Below are 19541 nucleotides of genomic sequence, written 5' to 3' on the forward strand. Positions count from 1 at the left end.
CCTCATTTGAGTCTCTCGTCAAGACATCTCATCGTCTCTTCTCCTTCAGTGTAGACTTCAGTCTGAATGATTTCAGACAAGTTTAGTTTTCAGCTCTTCATTGATGTAAGTGCATTTACTCATCTACTGTACTTAAGTTAAGCTTCTCAGGGGAAAATATTCTACTTTTTACTCCACTACACTTATTTGATTTATTTGAGTTGACTGATTCATATTATAAATACAACATATCATCAAGAAATAAATCACAGAAGTTTAGATTAAGACAAACCTTCCTCATAAGTGGACATGGTTTCATATTTCATCTCCTTGCCCAATTTTTTTTGCATTTTTTTTAAATTATGCAGTGGGTGCACTTATGCAGAGACCTGGTGCATAAAGTTACACTTTAATAAATTAATACAAATTAAATATACTGAAGTCCAGCAAGCAGACACTAGAGGCTGCTGCAGTGATGCAGTTTAAAACCATTGAGCAGAACAGATGATGTTTAAAATCAACTCTCCACTGCAGACAGAATCAGCTTTGATCTGTTTAATATAATAATCAGTCATCTCTGCGCGTGGCCTAAGCTACTCCTTATATGGCAATAATGACGCTGAATGTGAGCGTCTGTGTTTTTTGCTCTTGACATTGTGGCGGAGTGAGACGTCTGTATGTATTTCTTATCTCTAGAGAGAGAGAGAGAGAGAGAGAGAGAGAGAGAGAGAGAGAGAGAGAGAGAGAGAGAGAGAGAGAGAGAGAGAGAGAGAGAGAGAGAGAGAGAGAGAGAGAGAGAGAGAGAGAGAGGAGGTTCAGTCCTGGCAGGTGTTACAGTCTCTTCCTCCGTTGAACCGATCATCTTCATCCGCGAATTCACCGTCTCGTCCGTGATGGAGGAGAGAGAAGACAGAGGAGGAGGAGGAGGAGGAGGAGGAGGATACCACCGGGCAGCCAAGCGGCTCCGCACGGAAGAGGAGGCCGGCAGAGAGGAGCTGGAGGACGGGGAGCAGGACTCCGCCGGAGAGGAGGCAGCGAGGAGCGGCGGCACCGAGAGCAGGAGCCGCAAGAGCCGAGGGACCAAGGTGGGGGACAGCTTCTGTCAATCCTGCTGTTGAAATCTCGATAATAATAATAATAATAATATTGTTTGTATTATGGACAAGTTTCCACTAATTTCCTCTGCACTTGTTCTCAGTATTTAAAAATATTTTTAAATAAAATGAATTCACTGTAGAACAAATGACAGAGAGGTCTAAGTTTGCAGAATAAAGCCCCGACAATAAAGAGGCATTAAACTTCACGCAGCAGTAAAATAGATCTTATCTTTTTTCCTCAGGAAGAGCTTCTTTGGGGACGTTTTACCGCCTCTTAAGACTCACAGTGGGTCATTTAGGGGTTTAGCAGAGGTTTTGAAGATGCTTGTTCGTGGTGTTCCTTCAGAAATGTTCCCCCTGCTGCAGCGTCATGTTTCTGGAGAAAGCTTATTTATTATTATTTTGAAATGAAAAGCTTTATGAGATGGTTTTAGAAGGCTCGAGGAGCTTCATGTAGGACGGTTTAGATGTTCTGGAGGAAGGGCATGGTCATCACGGGGTTGGTGGTTTCGACGAGAGCTGCTATCGCTCCGATACCGACTCAAATAGCTGGATCTATGTCGGTACTTCTCGACCGACATTGATTTGTTTTTCATGTAACTTGCGTACTTCAGTAACTTCTGGAGTTATTGTAACCCAAACAAGGATCTTTTCCTCAACCTTATCGGACTCGTGGACATTTTTCACTTTGTTTCGACCTGTAAGACCAACCGATTACTTGATTAATCTAGAAAACAATCGTTAGCTGCAGCCCTAGTGGACCGTCATAGACGTGGACGTAGCCGCTGTGACGTCACCCATTGGTCTGTTTGGAAGCCTTGGGTTTTGTATTTTTGCCGTCGCCATCTTGTTTTTTTTGGAGCCAGATGCGACCAAATTTTGGAAGAGAGGGTGGAGCCCGGGAGGCATCGCTAACGCCTCTATCCTGATTGACAAGTGAAAGGTGGTGGCGACCTGTCAATCACAAGGTGTAGCCCCGCCCTAAAGCATACCCTGCTTTACTGGGGCCATCATTTTCTAAATGAACATCATGCTCTATTGAAACTATTGATTGAGACCATGAACTCATGTCTACAATGTTTACTGAGGTTATAAATCAAGAGAGAAATAGAGTCATTTTCTCATAAGACTTCTATACAAACAGACTTTAATCTGCTGGACATTAGAGAGAATGCAAGTTTAAACATAGATATATTTAAACATGCAACATGTATTTATTTATTGCTCTCTAAACGAAGCTTCAGTTGCTTTTTTGTGATTTCATCACCGGCCTCGTGAAAGAAGACTGTCGTTTGCCCAAAGCTGCCTTTAAGTCACGGGGCTTTTTCTGTAGTATGGAAGCTTTTCGTGACTCGTACTGAAGTGTCTCTCTCCACATTGTGCCGCTTTTTCCGTCGTAACAGTTGCCCCGCAAATGAGACACACACAGAACTCTTCCTCCCAATCATTGTGAAAATAGTTTGTTTTCTTTCGCTTTTCTGCCACGTTTTCTTTAGTTTCGCGGGGTAAAAACCACATCCAGCTCCCCATCGTAGCTCCGCTTCCTTGTCACAGCAAGGAGTGAGATGACGGTTTGACATGTGCACAATATTGAACTTTGACTTCAGTTTTTAAAATTTTATATAAATATTGTCATTTTGAAATCTACATTAATGCAAAGCGTCTAATTCATTCCTGGTGACTAGTGCTATTTTTAGAACATTCCATGCGGGCGACTCATGTGGTCCCTGCGGGGACCGTATTGGCTCACTCTGGTCTATGTGTACTATATTGTTTTGTAATCACATCAAATGATTTGACCTCAACACAGTGTTAAGTCACCAACAGCTCTTCACCGAGGTGCTCCAGTAAAGCTCGGTGAGCTGCATGAAGACTTCTAAGAGTTGTTTTATAAGCCAGACTCCTGTAGCTTGCAGATATTTGGAGATATTTGGATGTTTGTATTCATGTCCACGTGATCCGCGTCCTCTGCTCGGTGGGACGCTTTGGCCTCTCTGCGAGGTTCTGGCAGTGACAGGAAGTGGCCGCACTCAGCAGGAAGCGAGGCCATCTGTTCACCATGGTAAAGGTACCTGTGGTATTCTGCGTGAGTCTGCACCTTCTTTGTGTTTAGCTTTGGTCACACTGAACCCTGCAGTCTGGAGAAACGTGCCACAGTCAATAAATATATGAAGAGGGGAACTCCAAGATAGCATCATATGATAACATCTACGTCTAATTAAAGCTAGAAGTAAAGACACAAACCACTGCTTTCCTGTGTGGGGTTAACATTTTTTCTCTTTGGAGTGAAATATCTCACAATTTCATGACTGGTTGAGGCATTCATGTTCCCCATAGATGAACGGTAATGACTTTGATGATCCACTTTCAAAAGGTCTAAGAGGTTTTCTTGGTCCTGCTGGAGGCTCTAAGAGTCCCAAGAAGCTTAAACAGGGTTTCAAATGTGGTACATGTAATGGAGGATGTTTGGTTCTTCAGGAGAAGATGATGCTACAGGTCTGATTTATATTTAGGTGGTCCTTTAGCGGTTCTGTAAGAGGTTTGATATATATCCTGCAGGTTGTAAAAAGGTCCTTGTGTATGTACTATGATCTCCTGCAGGACGTTTCTAGAATGATGCGGGAGTTTCTAGAGGTATCTAGGAGACTCTGATGCTGTTCAGGAGGTTTAAAGCACAAAGAGGAGTTGCCCGAGGTCCCTGAGAGTTTTAGGGAGTTCCAACGGTTCTGTGAGGTTTAATAAATCCTCTCTGAGTTTCTAGATGCTCTGATTTAGGGATGCAGAAGAGGCGGCACACATCTAGACACTGTATATGTGCAATGCAATGTTCGGTAAATGTCAGTTTGTCTGCATGTGTGTGTTTCATCTTGACACACTGGAGGATGTAAGACAGCTTATTGAAGTCTGATCAAACAGCTCGCTGGCTGCTGCTTCCTGCCTCCTCAACCGATGAGTCAATGCTCTGCAGACAGAGAGCATCATGGGGCTAGCAGGCCACCGAGCAACAATGCCCCCCCCCCCCCCCCCCCCCCCGACGGCCCGAGAGACACCAATTTAGACCGACAGAGGCTAACGTCAGTTTGAAGCTGTTTGTGGAGAGACAGACAGACATCTCAACGCTGCCGACCAGTTTTAACATTTGAATTATTCAAATCTGGCAGCTCCTGTTTTTTTAATTAGCCTCCTCTCTGATGGAGCTAAGTGCTCTCAAACAGGACAGAACCAGATTAAAAATTAACTTAATCAAACCACCAGTTAAAGTACAGTTCCTGTCTTTCTACACGCCAGTCACACCGTCCAACCTGGTCAGTTTTATTCTACCTCCTGATGATTTGCATGTCCTGCAGAGCTGCGGTGGATTATATTATTCAGCTGTCTGCAGACTTCAGCCGACATCAAAGCACCTTTGATCTCAGGTTCTTCATGGTTTTAATATAAGAGAGTGAAGATCAAACAGAAATCGCCAGTCGAGGTGTAAAACTGACCCGAGAACTGAGTCCTTCAGTAAACTGAGCGACCGATGCAGAGAATGAGTCTGAGTACAAAAAGAATCACGAGCTGAGACTGAATGAGTTCAATAAATCTATTCATCCATCCATTGATTGGTTTGTCCACCAACTGCAGAGGGTCATTCACATGAATCAGGCTTTTATTAGAAACAAATTATAACTCATTCACTCTGATTGATATTTGGTCATGTTTTAGTATGAAGCCTCCTTTTAAAATCCTGAATAGTGAGCCGTTTTATTCTGAAAAGTTAGGTTTTTAAAAAAGCAACATATCTTCAAAATGTTTTCAAATTAACCCGCTCATCTCTTCTCTGATTTTCACATCAAGCCTGCTCTCGTTGCATTTTTGTAACGTCATTATGCAAACGCAACACCACCTGTACCAATACCTGTATAAGTTTCAAATTAAAAGCCTTGTAGCATTTCATTGGACAGAATCCCTCAATTTCCTAATGAGGCTTTTATTGTGAACCATTTGCGGAAACCTGTTGTGGAAAATTCATAGACTGTAAATAATAAGTGGACCTAGTTGTCGTGACATCATTTATTGGTTTGTGGACTGCCGTTTTCGAGTTCGGCCATCTTGGTTTTTTGCAACCAGTAAATGGAAGTGACCATATTTGGACTGCGGAAATGTGATGCTGTGGTAGCGTCAAATCTTCTCTAAATGGATCATAATTTACTAAATGAACATCATGCTGTATCGAAGAAGACTTGAAACTAGAGATTGAGACCAAAGAATGCTAATCGGTAAATGCTCCATTCGGAATAAGGCCTAGTTTAGAATATGCAAAATATGATGTTTACATATTGTCATATTTGGAATAGTAGAGGAATATCAGGGTTCATGTAAACAAAGCCACTGACCGGTGGTTCTGTGGAACAAACCATCTGGGTCAGGTAATGCTTTTTGGTAACCTGTTGACCTTTCCTCCAGCGCCACCATGAGGCCAAACATCAAACATCTTGATAAAGTTGTCAGTAAATGTCCTGATCCCGTTCTTGCTCCCCAGAGGATGAGCCTGTTCGTTTTTTCTTTTCCTCTAGCGCCACCTTCACGACAGATTCAAAATGTTTAGCCCCAGTGGTAAAAGTCGATAAGATGTTGTTCCTTATGTGACGTGGCGTCATGAACGCTGTAGCCTGTAGGAGGCGCTGACAGGACTTTAAACTTTCCGTGTTGCTGCAGTCTCAGTAGACTGACTCGTCTTCAAAAATACAGTCTGTGTTTTAAACGTCGCCCAGACATCACAGAGTCTGTTTACAGGAGCTGCACAGGGACAAAGCGTCAGATCTCCTCTCTGTCCACACACACACACACACACTCACACACCCTAGGGGTTTATGAATGATGTATCATCCTGCCTCGTTAGCCTCGTTAAAGGCTTGTTAGCTAGCGGAGGAAGAGGAGGAGGTTATGAAGGTGAAGGGTGAAGATGGGAAAAGGAGGAGGAGGAGGAGGAGGAGGAGAGTCAGACGGAAGTGTAATGATACAGCAGCCTGACGGGAATGAAACAACATGTCAGTGAATGCTCAAACACACACACACACACACACACACACATGTAATAAAGACACATGCATTCACCAACAAAAGGCCAGTGTGAGCTGCACCTGCTTTGTTCTCCTGCCGAGGAGAAAGAGGAGGAGAAAGTTCTCAATTTATTGTTTATTGTCACAAATATAACTAGGAAATAAAAAAAACCATCCAGTCCCTGTATTGTTGACTCATGAGTTGGTCTGTAGCACCTTTTCTTCCTCCTCAACCACCTGCCTCCTGCTTGGCGTTGCTACAGTAACCGAGGCTGGCGTAGGTGCAGTCGAGTGTTCGCTCGTCTGAACGCACCACGGTCTGAAGAAATGTTTCTCAGAAGGGTCGTGTCATCTCGGTCGGTCACTGCAGCCCAAAATAAATACTCACGCAGACAAAAATGATTTCGCCACACAAGCTAAAAATGGGACGACCAAGCTGCAGTCACAGTTCGCTGTGAAAGGCTCTCAACACCTGTCAGTTAAAATTCTAAACGCCATATTTCTCGAGATTCCTTTCACTCAAAGTTTGTTGTGAGAACCTCTAAAATCGACAGGAAACAGTGTGTGCGCACGTCACTTAGCCAGCGAAGATAAAGCGCAACGCAAAATCAGTCAGACTGATGCTGTGAGTCAGATCACATCATCTAGACTAGAGAGGTCATCAACCCAAAAGGCCCCATTCGGTGCGCAGTTTCCTGCAGGCGTTGGTGTAAAGCGTCTGAACCTCCGGCGGAAAACAGGTCAGGCTGCAAAACCTGCAGCGCTTCCTGAGAGAGACAGTAAACAGATTTTTATTGTCGCTCTGTCGGCGAGAGAAGATTTTCTCACTAACTGATTTTTTTCTCACCTGCACCTCACTGATGTCTCATGTGACGACCGGCTCTCTGCACAGACAGACATCACGCCTTTAATGCCTCCTGCAACAACCCATGACTATCAATAAAGTTTTATTTCATTCTACTAACGCTCTAGACCAGCGTAACTTTCTCTGCCATCGACCTGAAATATTCTTGTTTAAGATAAAAGCTGATCAAAGAGACACAAGTATTCTCAGCCTCATGAAGTTAAAGTATCAGCAGTAAAAGTACACAAGTGTTCTCAGCCTCATGAAGTTAAAGTATCAGCAGTAAAAGTACACAAGTGTTCTCAGCCTCATGAAGTTAAAGTATCAGCAGTAAAGAGTATCGTCACTGTACTGAGTGCACCTGTCTTCATTGTCTCAGTTGTCTTCTCTCTGCAGGACGGTGTGGAGGACAGTCACTGCATCCCCCCGTCTCCGGTGGTCCACGTCCGAGGCCTCTGTGACGCCGTGGTGGAGGCCGATCTGGTGGAGGCGCTGGACAAGTTCGGCAACATCTGGTAACAAATACACAAATACACAAATTTCCATCCGCACATACAGTATTCCTTTGACTCTTCTCTCGATCACAAAGATTACTGACACTGACCTCTTTCTGTGTGTAGCAGGTAGTTTACACTGTTGAGCTATCCATCAGAATAACCAGATTCACAGACATTACGCACTGCCGTTTTGAAACCTCGAGTTCGGCAAATTTCACCCGTCGCCATCTTGGATTACGGCCGTCGCCATGCTGTTGTTTTTTTGCAACCAATGAACACATACACACACACACACACATTGGATTTTGGAGCGACGAGAGCTCAAAAAACACTCACCTTTAGGCCCACACTGACTCACCATACTTCAATGTAGAAACTTGATTTAAAGTTTAAAGGGTTAACAGAAATCTGAACTGTATTGGGCAAAATTGGTATTTTGATAGCTAGCACAGTTTTCATGAAATCGAAAAATCAGGAAACGGGTGTGTTTAATGGCAGCTTGAGAATTATTCTGTAATTTCTCCGAACAATTTGCTGTCAACCCACGACTTTAACTCTTCATACACCATTTTTAGATCAATTTTTAGGTCCATCACAAATCGTTGTTAGACACGATGGAAAGTTATGTTATGTTGTCATGTATTTTTAAAAAATGGACGACACTTCTCTACTTCCTCCCACCGTACAAAAGAGAAGCCTTAATATCCCGGATACGGGGGGCGGCCATGTTTTCTGCGCTTTAGAGCCAGAGTCATGCGGAGTAGTGGTCCGGGGACTGGAGCCTCGGTGGCGAGGCCGGCGAAGGCAAAAGCGTGCCGAGCACGGGCACAGCTTGTTAGCGTGATAGCCACCTAGCTGCTACGCTAGCACCGCGGGACTGTTTGGCTAGAAAGACACCAACCCTAATATCTCAATGAATACAATTATGATCAAATTGACGGCCGTTCTGTTCCACAGACTCGTGATTCGTGTCTCGGAAACATCGTCTGAGATACCTGACTCAACCTCTTTTTATTGCATCAAATAGCTAATGAACACTTGAACATACATCAGCGTGAGAAGAACTATGTAAAATGACAAAATGACTGAAGCTCTGTCTCAGACAAACCTGTCTTATCTGCTCTGTCGGCAGTTACGTGATGATGATGCCGTTTAAGCGCCAGGCTCTGGTGGAGTTCGACAGCGTGGAGAGCGCCGAGCGCTGCTTGTCGTGCGGAACGCGTGAGGCCGTCTGCGTCGCCGAGCAGCAGGCCTTCTTCAACTTCTCCACCAGCCAGAGAATCACCAGACCCACCAACGCAGACGACCCCACCAGCGGAAACAAAGTCCTGCTGCTGTCCATCCAGAACCCGCTGTACCCCATCACCACCGTGAGTCCAGCAGAACCTCCTCTCTCATGTTTGGATTAGAAAGTTCCTTTTCCTCAGCTGCACCTCCCTCACCAGAACTTCATCCACCCTACACTGACATTATGTCTACTTTAAACTTCTTAACCTACCACATCCTCTGCCTGAACAATACCTCCACCAGAACTTCTACCATCCAACCACAAACCTTACTTAACCTCTCTCTCTCTCTCTCTCTCTCTCTCTCTCTCTCTCTCTCTCTCTCTCTCTCTCTCTCTCTCTCTCTCTCTCTCTCTCTCTCTCTCAGGATGTTCTCTACACCGTCTGTAACCCCGTCGTTAACGTCGTGCGCATCGTCATCTTCAAGCGCAATGGCATCCAGGCCATGGTGGAATATCCTGACTGTGTGTGTGTGTGTGTGTGTGTGTGTGTGTGTGTGTGTGTGTGTGTGTGTGTGTGTGTGTGTGTGTGTGTGTGTGTGTGTATGTGTGTGTGTGTGTGTGTGTGTGTGTGTGTAGTTGCACTTCAGTGGAGACACTACTCAGATCTCCAGAGTGTAAAAATAGTACAAAATCATAATTGCAATATACTAAAAGTACTAAAAAAGTAAAAGTCCTCATTATGAAGAATGGTCCATTTCGGGATCAAAAATGTTTTGTTTTATAATTATTGATGCAGAAACATGTTCATCACATTAATGTTACTGCTGGTAAAGGTGGAGCTCATTTTCAAATATTTTATAATCTGCTTGGTAGTTATAATAGTACAGTATTGGTAGTGATACATAACCATTTATTAGTTGATATATTTTTATCATGCTTAATATTATTATTATTATTATTGTTATTATATTTTGTGTTAATAATCACTATCTGCAAAGGAACTAATAACTAATAGAAGTATAAAGTAGCATGCAATGTAAATACTTAAGTAAAGTGCAAGTACCTCAAAATTGTACCTCAGTAGAGTACTTGAGTAAATGCACCTTGTTACATCCCACAGTGATATTCGGTGAAGTTGAGTTGAACTTGAGGAAAATGAAATTCAGATCCTCTAAATTTGACAGTAGATCTCCTTGAGGACAGCGGCGGTCTTGTTTTCTCTCCTCTGATTGGCTGCTTAAGCTCCTCCCTGGTGAGTCATCCTTAACGAGCTCGTTAACATTTGAGTCAGTGGAGGACGCTCAGAAGGCCAAACTGGCTCTGAACGGAGCCGATATCTACGCCGGCTGCTGCACGCTCAAGATCGAATACGCTCGGGTAAACACACACACACACACACACACACACCCACAGTGCTCTCGACTAACACACACTCGAGTGCATGCGCATATACACACCCTCACTCTCAAGCAGCCCACGCACACACACCCACCCAGAGGTGCTGTGCTCTGTCGCCCCCTGCAGCCCAACAGACTGAACGTCGTCCGCAATGACAACAGCAGCTGGGATTACACCAAACCCTTCCTCCTGCAGCGAGGTAGGACAACACACACACACACACATACACACACACACACACACACACACACACACAGGTGTTTCCAGGTGTTGTTGCGTCGGTTGTCAAGGAGCTTTCAATCAGATTTCACCTCGCATTACTGCCGCAAGACGCACAACGAAGGAGGAGGAGCTTATCCTCCATTTCTGATTCAGCAACGTCAGGAAGTCAGTGAAGTCAGGAGAATGTCAATGCTGATAGGTTTGCGAGTCTCCATTTGCATCTTGATTTGATTTTATATGTAATGGCGCCAGGCGAAAAATTGTCTTTGTGTCTGGTGTGAAGACAAAGAAACACCTGAACGTCTACACAACACTTTGGGCCTGGCAGAAAAACTATATGAAGTCTATTCGAGTTTTTTGTTTTTGCACAATGTGTGATCGTGAAAATCACATTTGTTAAAGGGCCCGTGTGTAGAATTCGGCACCATCTAGTGGTGAGGTTGCAGGTTGCAACCAACTTGAAACCCGTGTTCTCCCGTGTGCTAAATGTTTAGGAGAGCGACGGTGGCGAAGGCGAAAATGCAAATGGCCCGATGTTCAGTTTGTCTGTTCTGGGCTTCTGTGCAAACATTTTGGCCAGCTCCACTGTTTGTCACATTTTTATTACTATTACTGTTACCTTTAATGCTTTTATGATCATTATTAGTATATATTATTATATCCACTGCTGCTGTTATTATTAGTAGTAGTTATTTTTCCACTATTATTATTATCATTATACGCCTAAATTGTCGTCAGACGAGAGCCGATGGGTTCTGAGATTTCATTTCAGCCAAAGTTTTCCGCCTCTTTTGCTCTCGACTGTTAACCTGCATGCAACCAAAGATGTGTGGAGATGTTCCTGGTGTGACGGTGAAGCAGATCTCTGATCTGAGCTCTGCCTGGAGACTCGAAGGTTAAACTGCAGGCTGAAGGTGGTTGGTGAAGCTGCTGATGCTGCTGTGGAGGCCGAAAATAGATTTTCATCAGAGAGGAAGCGCTCACTTTCACCTCCTGCTGCTCTGGCCTTCTGTGGGTCAGACTCTGCTAACCCTGACCATTACAGCAAGACCCACTTCACTGTGTGTGTGTGTGTGTGTGTGTGTGTGTGTGTGTGTGTGTGTGTGTGTGTGTGTGTGTGTGTGTGTGTGTGTGTGTGTGTGTGTGTGTGAGAGAGAGAGAGAGAGAAAGAGACAGTGCTACTAGCAACAACCTTCCCTCAAGCTCTTATTTGGCTAAACTGTCTGTGTTTGTGTGTGTTGCAGAGAGGGGAAAGGGGAGGCAGCGGCAGGCTATACTGGGAGAGCATCCATCCAACGGTCATGGTACTGTCTGTCTGTCTGTCTGTCTGTCTGTCTGTCTGTCTGTCTCATCCTGATCCCTGACAGTCCTCCAGTGTTCCTAATCCCAGAGTACTGTGTGCCTCTGCAGGCTCGCACTACCCCCTGCTGCCTCTGCCTGGGAACTGCAGGTACAGGAGGAGCAGTGAGGAGGTGCAGGACATGATCTCCTACCCGCTGCTCCTCCCTAAGACCTCCCCCTCCTACTCCTCCTCCTCCTCCTCCTCCTTCCTGGGCCACAGCGCCTCCAGCTCAGTCGCCATGGTGAGCGGCCTCCATCCAGCCAAGATGAACTGCAGCTGCATCTTCAACCTCTTCTGTCTCTACGGCAACGTGGAGAAGGTGTGTGCTGACCCTCAGAGCGACGGGGTCACAATTCTGCCACCTGCCAATCATCTGGAAGATATGATCCCTCTAAAAACCTGAACATGATTCTTCGATTGATTGTGTTCGCAGGTGAAATTCATGAAGAGCGTTGCCGGCACGGCGTTGGTGGAGATGGGGGATGAGTACGCCGTGGACCGGGCCGTGACTCACCTCAACGGCATCAAGGTGTTTGGCAAAAAACTCAACGTCTGGTGAGTCCTGACATCTCAATAACTGCTGACCAAAATAACATGACATGGCTGTGGATATTAATGGTCCCCAGAGGAATGAATCCTACCGATTATAACAACCTCCTGACCTTTTCTTTTTGCACCAACCATCAAGCCGAAATGTCACTGAAACCTAAAAGTGTGAAAAGGACTGAAAGATATTGACATTAACTTTTTGCAACATTTGATTTTGTCAATATTGTTGATACTTACCATAGAACAGAGATTAGCTGCAAGATGATGAACAAGGTTGGAAACAAAATTTGAAAGAAAATCACACAAAACCTCATCAGGGAATATTGTAATATTGGCAAACGGAATTTCGATTTGAGCTACATTCGGATGGAAACATGATGGCTGATTTGCACTAAATTCTCATAAGCTAAAAGGGATTATCTGTTTTGACTCTTCTCGTAGAGACATTTAATTCCTTAAGTCTGAACATTTACTTCACGTCTAACTGCAGCATCTTAGCTTCCTCCCATGCAGCACAAACATCATTTTCCTGACAGACTGCCTTCTTCCTTCCCATCCTTCTGTGTCTACATGGCTTTGTTTATCATCCATCCCTCCATCTACCCCCCCCCCCCCCCCCCCCCCCCCCCCTTCACCCCTCAGTGTGTCCAAACAGCAGGCGGTGATTCCCAGTCAGGTGTTCGAGCTGGCCGACGGCAGCAGCAGCTACCAGGACTTCAGTCTGACCAGAAACAACCGCTTCAGCAGCGCGCAGAGCAGCAGGAACATCATCCAGCCGCCCGCCGCCGTCCTGCACTTCTACAACGCCCCGCCCACCCTGAGTCAGCACCAGCTGCACAAGGTGAGGTCACACCTGCACGAGGTGCATCATGGGTTACAAATGGTGGATTACTGACAGAGCTTTCTGACGAGGTGTAAACTGAGAAGAGAACGGGGCCCAGTATGGAGCTCTGAGGGACACCTTTCGCCTATGAGATGTGACATTAAGAGGGTTATTCAGTCGGTTGCAGTCTGTAACCACTGGTTGCCACCAAATCCTGCACACTGTGCCTTTAAAAACAGTCTGGCCTCTCTTCTCTGGTTCTCATCTGCAGCTCTGCACTGAACGCAACGTTCCCGCCTTCACCAAGTTCAAGGTCTTTGATGCCAAATGTGAGTTTAGCCAAACACACAAATACTACGAATGCTTATTGGATAAATTCTAAAAGGAAATATATATATTTAGCTGAGATATTTCAACTCAGACACATATTTTCCACTCTTCTCCTTTTTCTTCTTCTGTATCAATGTTCCTCCTCTTCCTCTTCCTCCTCCTCATCCCAGCAGCCAGCTCTAAAACTCTGTCAGGTCTGCTGGAGTTCGACAGTAAAACTGATGCTGTGGAAGCTCTGACCGTCCTCAACCACCACCAGATCAGAATACCCAGTAAGTACTCAACTGACTGACACACACTGATGATACAGTAGTGACTGTCCAGTAAACTGGCAACCCAAGTTCACCACGTACCTTTTTCTTTTTGCCTCACCTTGACGAACACCAAACGGTTTATCCATCTGCTCGGTGCTTCTGTGCGACCTCACTGAGACAACAAGACTCCAGGAACCGTACAGATTAAACAAACAAGTGTCGATCAGTGAGCTTCACAGGTGGTGGTGTTTGTCCAGTCTTTACGCTAAGATAACCAGACCCATGCTGTACACAGACAGGAAATAAATATCCATCAGAATGAAAGTAAAGAAGCAAGATTCAAAAAGATATCATTAACTGCACTCAGCGAATCTCAATTATCTTAGATTTTAGAGTCAGCGCTGCATCAATTCACTTTAGTATGTTGAAAATCAGTAAACTCGTAGTATGTTAGCAGGTTCGGACCCCAATCTTTGCATGCTATCATGTGTTAGGATACTATGAGCACTGTGTTAGCATAGCTGGTAAAAGCTAGTTGAATTCTCTAAATGCTAAGGAAATATGTTCAAAGCTTCTTTTCTTATCTCCTTTAGCATAGGGTACACTGGACCGACCTATATGAAAGGAAAGGAAATAAAGATGTCCCATAATTCCTTGCAGCAGGAACATTTAAAGTGACGCACCATCCGGTCGTTAATGACAGCCACCCTGTCCCGGGTTTAATTTTACACTGTGGATAAATTGAAAACACCCTATTTAGGAGGCTGGATTCTGTTTTTGTCAGGAATCCTAACTTGAATTGTACACCATTGAGTTTACCATTGAGTACTCATTTTCTAATTCTAAATAAAACAACACGTATTGAACTACTGCTGCTGGTGGTGACATCATCTAACGCCAACAGCTGATAGACGCCACTAGATGTCAGGCTTCACACTGATCTGATGAAAAAACAACAACGAATAGACACAACCTCTGCTGGGGTGAAGGCTCAGCAGACTACATGATGTTTGCCTGTAAAACAGATTCATTAAGTTTATTAATGAAAACCTTCACATCCACTGTTAACACTGTTTATATATTATATACACATATTTCTATACTTGCTCTCCCTTCTCTGACCCGCAGACAGCTCCAACCCCTTCACCCTGAAACTCTGCTTCTCCACCTCCTCCCATCTGTGAGCCACAAACAAGATGGCCGCCGCAGTCGCCAGGTCCTCCAGAACGACGGGGACGTTTTATTCTTTTACAGCAGGAGAAAATGATGCAGAACGGTGGCGGGAGAGTTGAGTTTTTTCCCTGTGAGGTGTTTGAATGGATGATTTTATTTGTGTGGTTCCTGTTTATTTGAGCATTGAGATGGAGTCGTGACGAGGCAGTTTAACGAGGAAACGCACCTTAATGAACTAAATGAGTTAATCCTCGGAGCCTCCTTTAAAACGCCAGCGACCTGAGAGAAAACTCTTCTGCTCCGGCTGAAATGTGAACAGACTTTTCTTCCATCAAATCCCACATGAGAAATCAAATCGATAAAAGGCTTTATCCTCCACAAAAGGCCCTCAGATCCTGAAGAGCTATGAAGATATCAGCTCTCACAAATACAGAAATAGACACCTATGAAACAGCTTTTTAGAGGAGCGATGTAGTTGTTGTTGTTGTTGGAACAGGCCGAACTCAGGGAGGAATCACGGAAAAGTGTAAACCAACCAGATATCAGAGTCTTTATGTGACAATCCTGACATTTTTTTTTGAATATTGTTGGACCAGTTTAGGATTTATTCAGTTTTATTTGATATTGTTGACTTTAAAGTTATTTTATCATCTTAGTTGAGCCGTTTATGGTAAATCAGTGTATTTAATGTCAAACTGAGCTCAAAGATTAGTAGCTTTATTTGTGTGATCAATTGAATTGAACTAATTTTATTTGTTCCCTGAATGACTTTTTAAGAAGAGGGGGTTGGTTCTTGTTTCACTGAGGAGCTGATCAATGTTATTATTGTTTATAGTTTCCTCTATAGTTATCAGTCGGGATGTGGAAAGCACAACATTATTAATTGAACATTTACAGAATAATTCCATTTTAAGGATCAAGTCCTTTTTTTATTTTTCCTTGTTTGATTTGTGACTTTGTAAGTAGCAATACTTTGTGTCTGTGTACTAAATGAATTGGATTCTCATGTGGTTCCAGACATTGTGGTTCAGCTGTTGGATGACAAGTTGGCCACAAGTTGTTTATAAGGTTGTATTTGCAGCTACTTCTGCTGCACGCAAGTTTGCAAAAAAACCAAAAAAACAGCAATTAAAACAGTTATTTGTCACGAAAGCAATTAGCGTTTATGTCATGTGTGACGGCGAAGGTTTTTGGCGTCACGCGACAAAACAGCTAGCATGACACAAAGTTAGCCGTATAACTGCTAAAAACATCAGCTACAATCACTGTAGCCATTTAAAATAACAATAACTTCCATACGACTTTGAGCTCGATGCATAATAATAATAATAATAATGACTAGTTGTTGTGTTCGGATGCTAACGGTACCATGTTGGCTGCATCAACCACAGAACTCGTTAACAGTTTTCATGCAAACTGTTTCTTCTGCAGTGATCTTGAATGTGTGGGAAGACAAGGAGTTATCGCATTTTTTTTTTTATGTGATTTTTTTGAGCAGCGCAAACTAAAAATAATTTACCTCCATTTTATTTGGGTGGAGGTTTTGTGAGTGTGTGTAATTCTGGGTGAACTGCCCCTTTTTTAAAAGGAATACTTCACCCACAACATTACCGTTTGCATATCAATTACTCGCCACGTGTTACTTTGAATTCTTGAAGATTTGCTGTTGTAATACGCGGCCTCCATTCATTTAATTGATCGAGACTTTTCTCCGGTTTTTGATTCTCGGTTCGCCGTGTAGGCATGCGAGAAAAACAAGGTTTTCTGCAACAACTCAAGGCAACGCGTGGTGAGCGATTGATATACAAATGGACATTTTGTGGTTGAAGTATTCCGGAGTGTTGATGGTGGTTGTCCTCATGTATGATTCAGATTGACACCAGGCGGCTAATCACAAACCACTTTACTCTTCCCATGAATGATGATGGTCACAATATATTGAAAAACACGTGAACCATGATCACCTGTGAAGGTGAAGGCTAACTGACTGAATCACGGTTTCGGACTGTGAACTTTGTTTGTCACTGTCTGTTCATTAAATGTTTGTCAGAGTTTTGCTGTTTATTCTATCTGTGATTGTCTCTGACTGAAAAGACGTCGTGTTTACTAACCTCCACTTGTGTTTCCAGGTGTTCAGTAGTTACCGTATTTTTCGATAATTCAGCCCTTTATAGTAATTCCAGAAACCCCTACATGTTTGATAATGTCAACAAGTCATATTTAGTTTTTTTACATGATAGTTCAATCGTATGGGGTTGAGTTTTCATCATATGTTAACAATGTAAGAAATATGTATTCAGAAAACTGGCCCTGGATCTACCATAAACTATTTGTAACTGTATGCCACAACTTTGATTTAAAGGGCCAGTGTGTAGGATTTAGTATTTTTAAAATCATGAATGTCCCGTGTGTTTGGTTTATCGTTCTGGGCTACTGTACAAATATAGCGGACGCCGTTAAGAGGACTTGCTCCCTATGTAGATATAAATAACTCATTCTAAGGATTCACAAACACAATGGTTAGTAGTTTCAGGTGGTTATACCCTAATGAAAACATAGTTATGAATGTTATATTTCTGCCAACAGATGGCCCTAAAAGCTACACACTGGCCCTTTAAATGTCAAACCTAACATCAGCATGTTAGATATTGCAGATATTTGGTCATAAACCAAAGTATTACTACACATTAAAATGTTGACCTGATGATGGCGCTAAAGTCAGAGGATCATCAAAGTTAGTATAATTCATCCTCTGGGGAACATGAACGCGTGAACCACATTTCATCACAATCCATCCAAAAGTTAATATAGTCAGTTATTTAACTCAACACCGCAAATGTGAACCGTATGGTGGCGCTATAGATGAAAAGCCAGAGGATCACCAAAGTCAGTAGTAGAATTAATCCTCTGGGCACCATGAATATATGTACTACATTTCATGGCACCAGTTAATTGTGGTTGAGATCTGGACCGACAGCGCTAGCGTCGCTAAACAATACTATTGTAACTTTGTTTTTGCACAGTGAGCCCTGTGGTCTGCAGAATAAACGCTGGCCGTCAGTCTGAGCCATCTGAAGTCAACATGGTGAATCCATGGATGTGTTGTGATTATTCATACGTGTTTCCAACTTCTGTTGGATTTGAATGTACAGTGTTTGGGCCTAAAATGAAATACCATAATTCTGGAATCTCTGTACGATTATCTGAGTTTTAGCAGCTGGCAGCGCTGAATGAAGCGCTGTAATACGGTGCGCTGCTGTCTTTTAGGAAAGCTCCAGACTCTGATTTCTGATTGCTCCGTGCAGGATTTAGGTTCAGATACTGACGACGCTCACAACATGAAAACAAGCAGATGCAAATTGGCGAACGTCCTGCTGAGTCTCAGTAACAGGCAGCTGGAACATAATTTGCTAAAATGTTTCACTTATCAATCAAGACTCTGTAGCTGGTGTAGTGTTTTCATCAATAATTCAGAGGCTAAATTATTTCAGATGTGAATCCTCTGTGAGGACTCCGGAGCCTCGATCCTGCTCCGCTCAACAGCAGCACAACAGCTGACTTTACTCGCAGACATTTTAGCTGTGTCACCCTGGAAACTGCCTCATCTGTCCCTGACTTTTATTTGAATATTACAGATAAGTCCTGTATGTATTTAACTGTGTGAAGTGCTCATTGCATGGGTGGATTATGGCCTCAAAAATGTATAAAATGCAAGTTTCCTTCAAAAAAACAACCCTAGGCACACTGTAGGATTTGTGCAAAATTAAAATGCCTTTTTTATTCTCCCACCCTGATGAAGACCTGTGTCGGTCGCAACACATTGGCATTTTAAAAACATGTTTCCATGTAGAATAAAGGCATCTTAATTCTGCCCAAACCCTGCAGTGTGCCTTGGATTATTTTTGTAAGGGGACTTACATTTCATACTTTAAAAAAACCCCAACATATTCCACTGATGCAATTTGCCTTCACAATATTAAATAAGCACAGTACACCTGATAGGATCCAACGATTAACCAATCACAGCCCAGCCTGAAACACAACAGCCAGGTTGCTTTAAAACAATACAAGTGTAAGTAAAAGACGGTCGAAGGCTTCGCTGCTTGTTTCGGCTGCAATCTGAGCGGGCTGTCATCAGATAACACTCCACCACGCTAACATGAAGGTGTGGAGACGTGGTGCAAAGTGTGATTAAACCAGCTGCAGAGGACGTCCTGTGACAGACAACACAGATAATTTGAGGGCAAAGTTTGAGCCTGCAGCCTCTACAACAGGGGTCCAGCAGGGGTTAAGAGCAGTTTGTTCTCACGTGCTTATAATATGTATTTTGATATTGTCACGTTTGATCCTGTAACGAGACGTGTCACCCGGGGGGGGGGGGGGGGGGGGGCAGGAAGAAACGCCAGAAAAACAGCTGTTCACCGCTCGCTGCCCGGTTCTTGTGTTAAAAATGTCCGCTTAATAATAATAATAGAAAAACTACGTTAATGCGTGATACAAATAATTGTCGGTGTTACTTAATTAATGCGTTAATCCGATAATAACACGTTAACTTGCCGAGCACTATTTTTTTTTTTACCCAGGCACAGTTACCACAGTGTGTCTGAGACAGCTGTCCCAGCATGCACTGGGTGAGGACAGATTCACAGAAACGGGACATCTTCCCTCGACACTCAGTATTTAGCGTGCGAGGAGGGAATCAGTTGACTGTCCACACTCAAATCCGTTGTCACAAGACTTAAAAGAAATAAACAAGTTCTGCC

At 43.6% G+C, this 19541-nt stretch overlaps 1 protein-coding gene across 2 annotated transcripts; it reads left to right on the top strand.

The window, feature by feature from the left end:
- Window positions 1-794: 794 nt before the first annotated feature.
- LOC137884947 (heterogeneous nuclear ribonucleoprotein L-like) lies at window positions 795-17868 on the top strand. 2 transcript variants are annotated; one of them, XM_068727051.1, is made up of 13 exons: window positions 795-1064; window positions 7359-7477; window positions 8592-8829; window positions 9113-9198; window positions 9968-10064; window positions 10212-10284; window positions 11552-11611; window positions 11718-11968; window positions 12083-12204; window positions 12841-13039; window positions 13293-13350; window positions 13522-13623; window positions 14734-17868. In XM_068727051.1, exons 1-13 carry the CDS (start codon window positions 873-875, stop codon window positions 14787-14789), a joined length of 1653 nt encoding a protein of 550 aa, XP_068583152.1. In that variant the 5' UTR covers window positions 795-872; the 3' UTR covers window positions 14790-17868. The 2 variants fall into 2 exon arrangements, with proteins under 2 accessions (XP_068583152.1, XP_068583153.1); XM_068727052.1 differs by having other exon boundaries at window positions 13525-13623.
- Window positions 17869-19541: the final 1673 nt, after the last annotated feature.

Source organism: Cebidichthys violaceus, unplaced genomic scaffold (genome assembly GCF_023349555.1).
Source record: "Cebidichthys violaceus isolate CVI_PGR_0920_01 unplaced genomic scaffold, fCebVio1.0.p SCAF_4, whole genome shotgun sequence".
Classification (NCBI taxonomy): Eukaryota; Metazoa; Chordata; class Actinopteri; order Perciformes; family Stichaeidae; genus Cebidichthys; species Cebidichthys violaceus.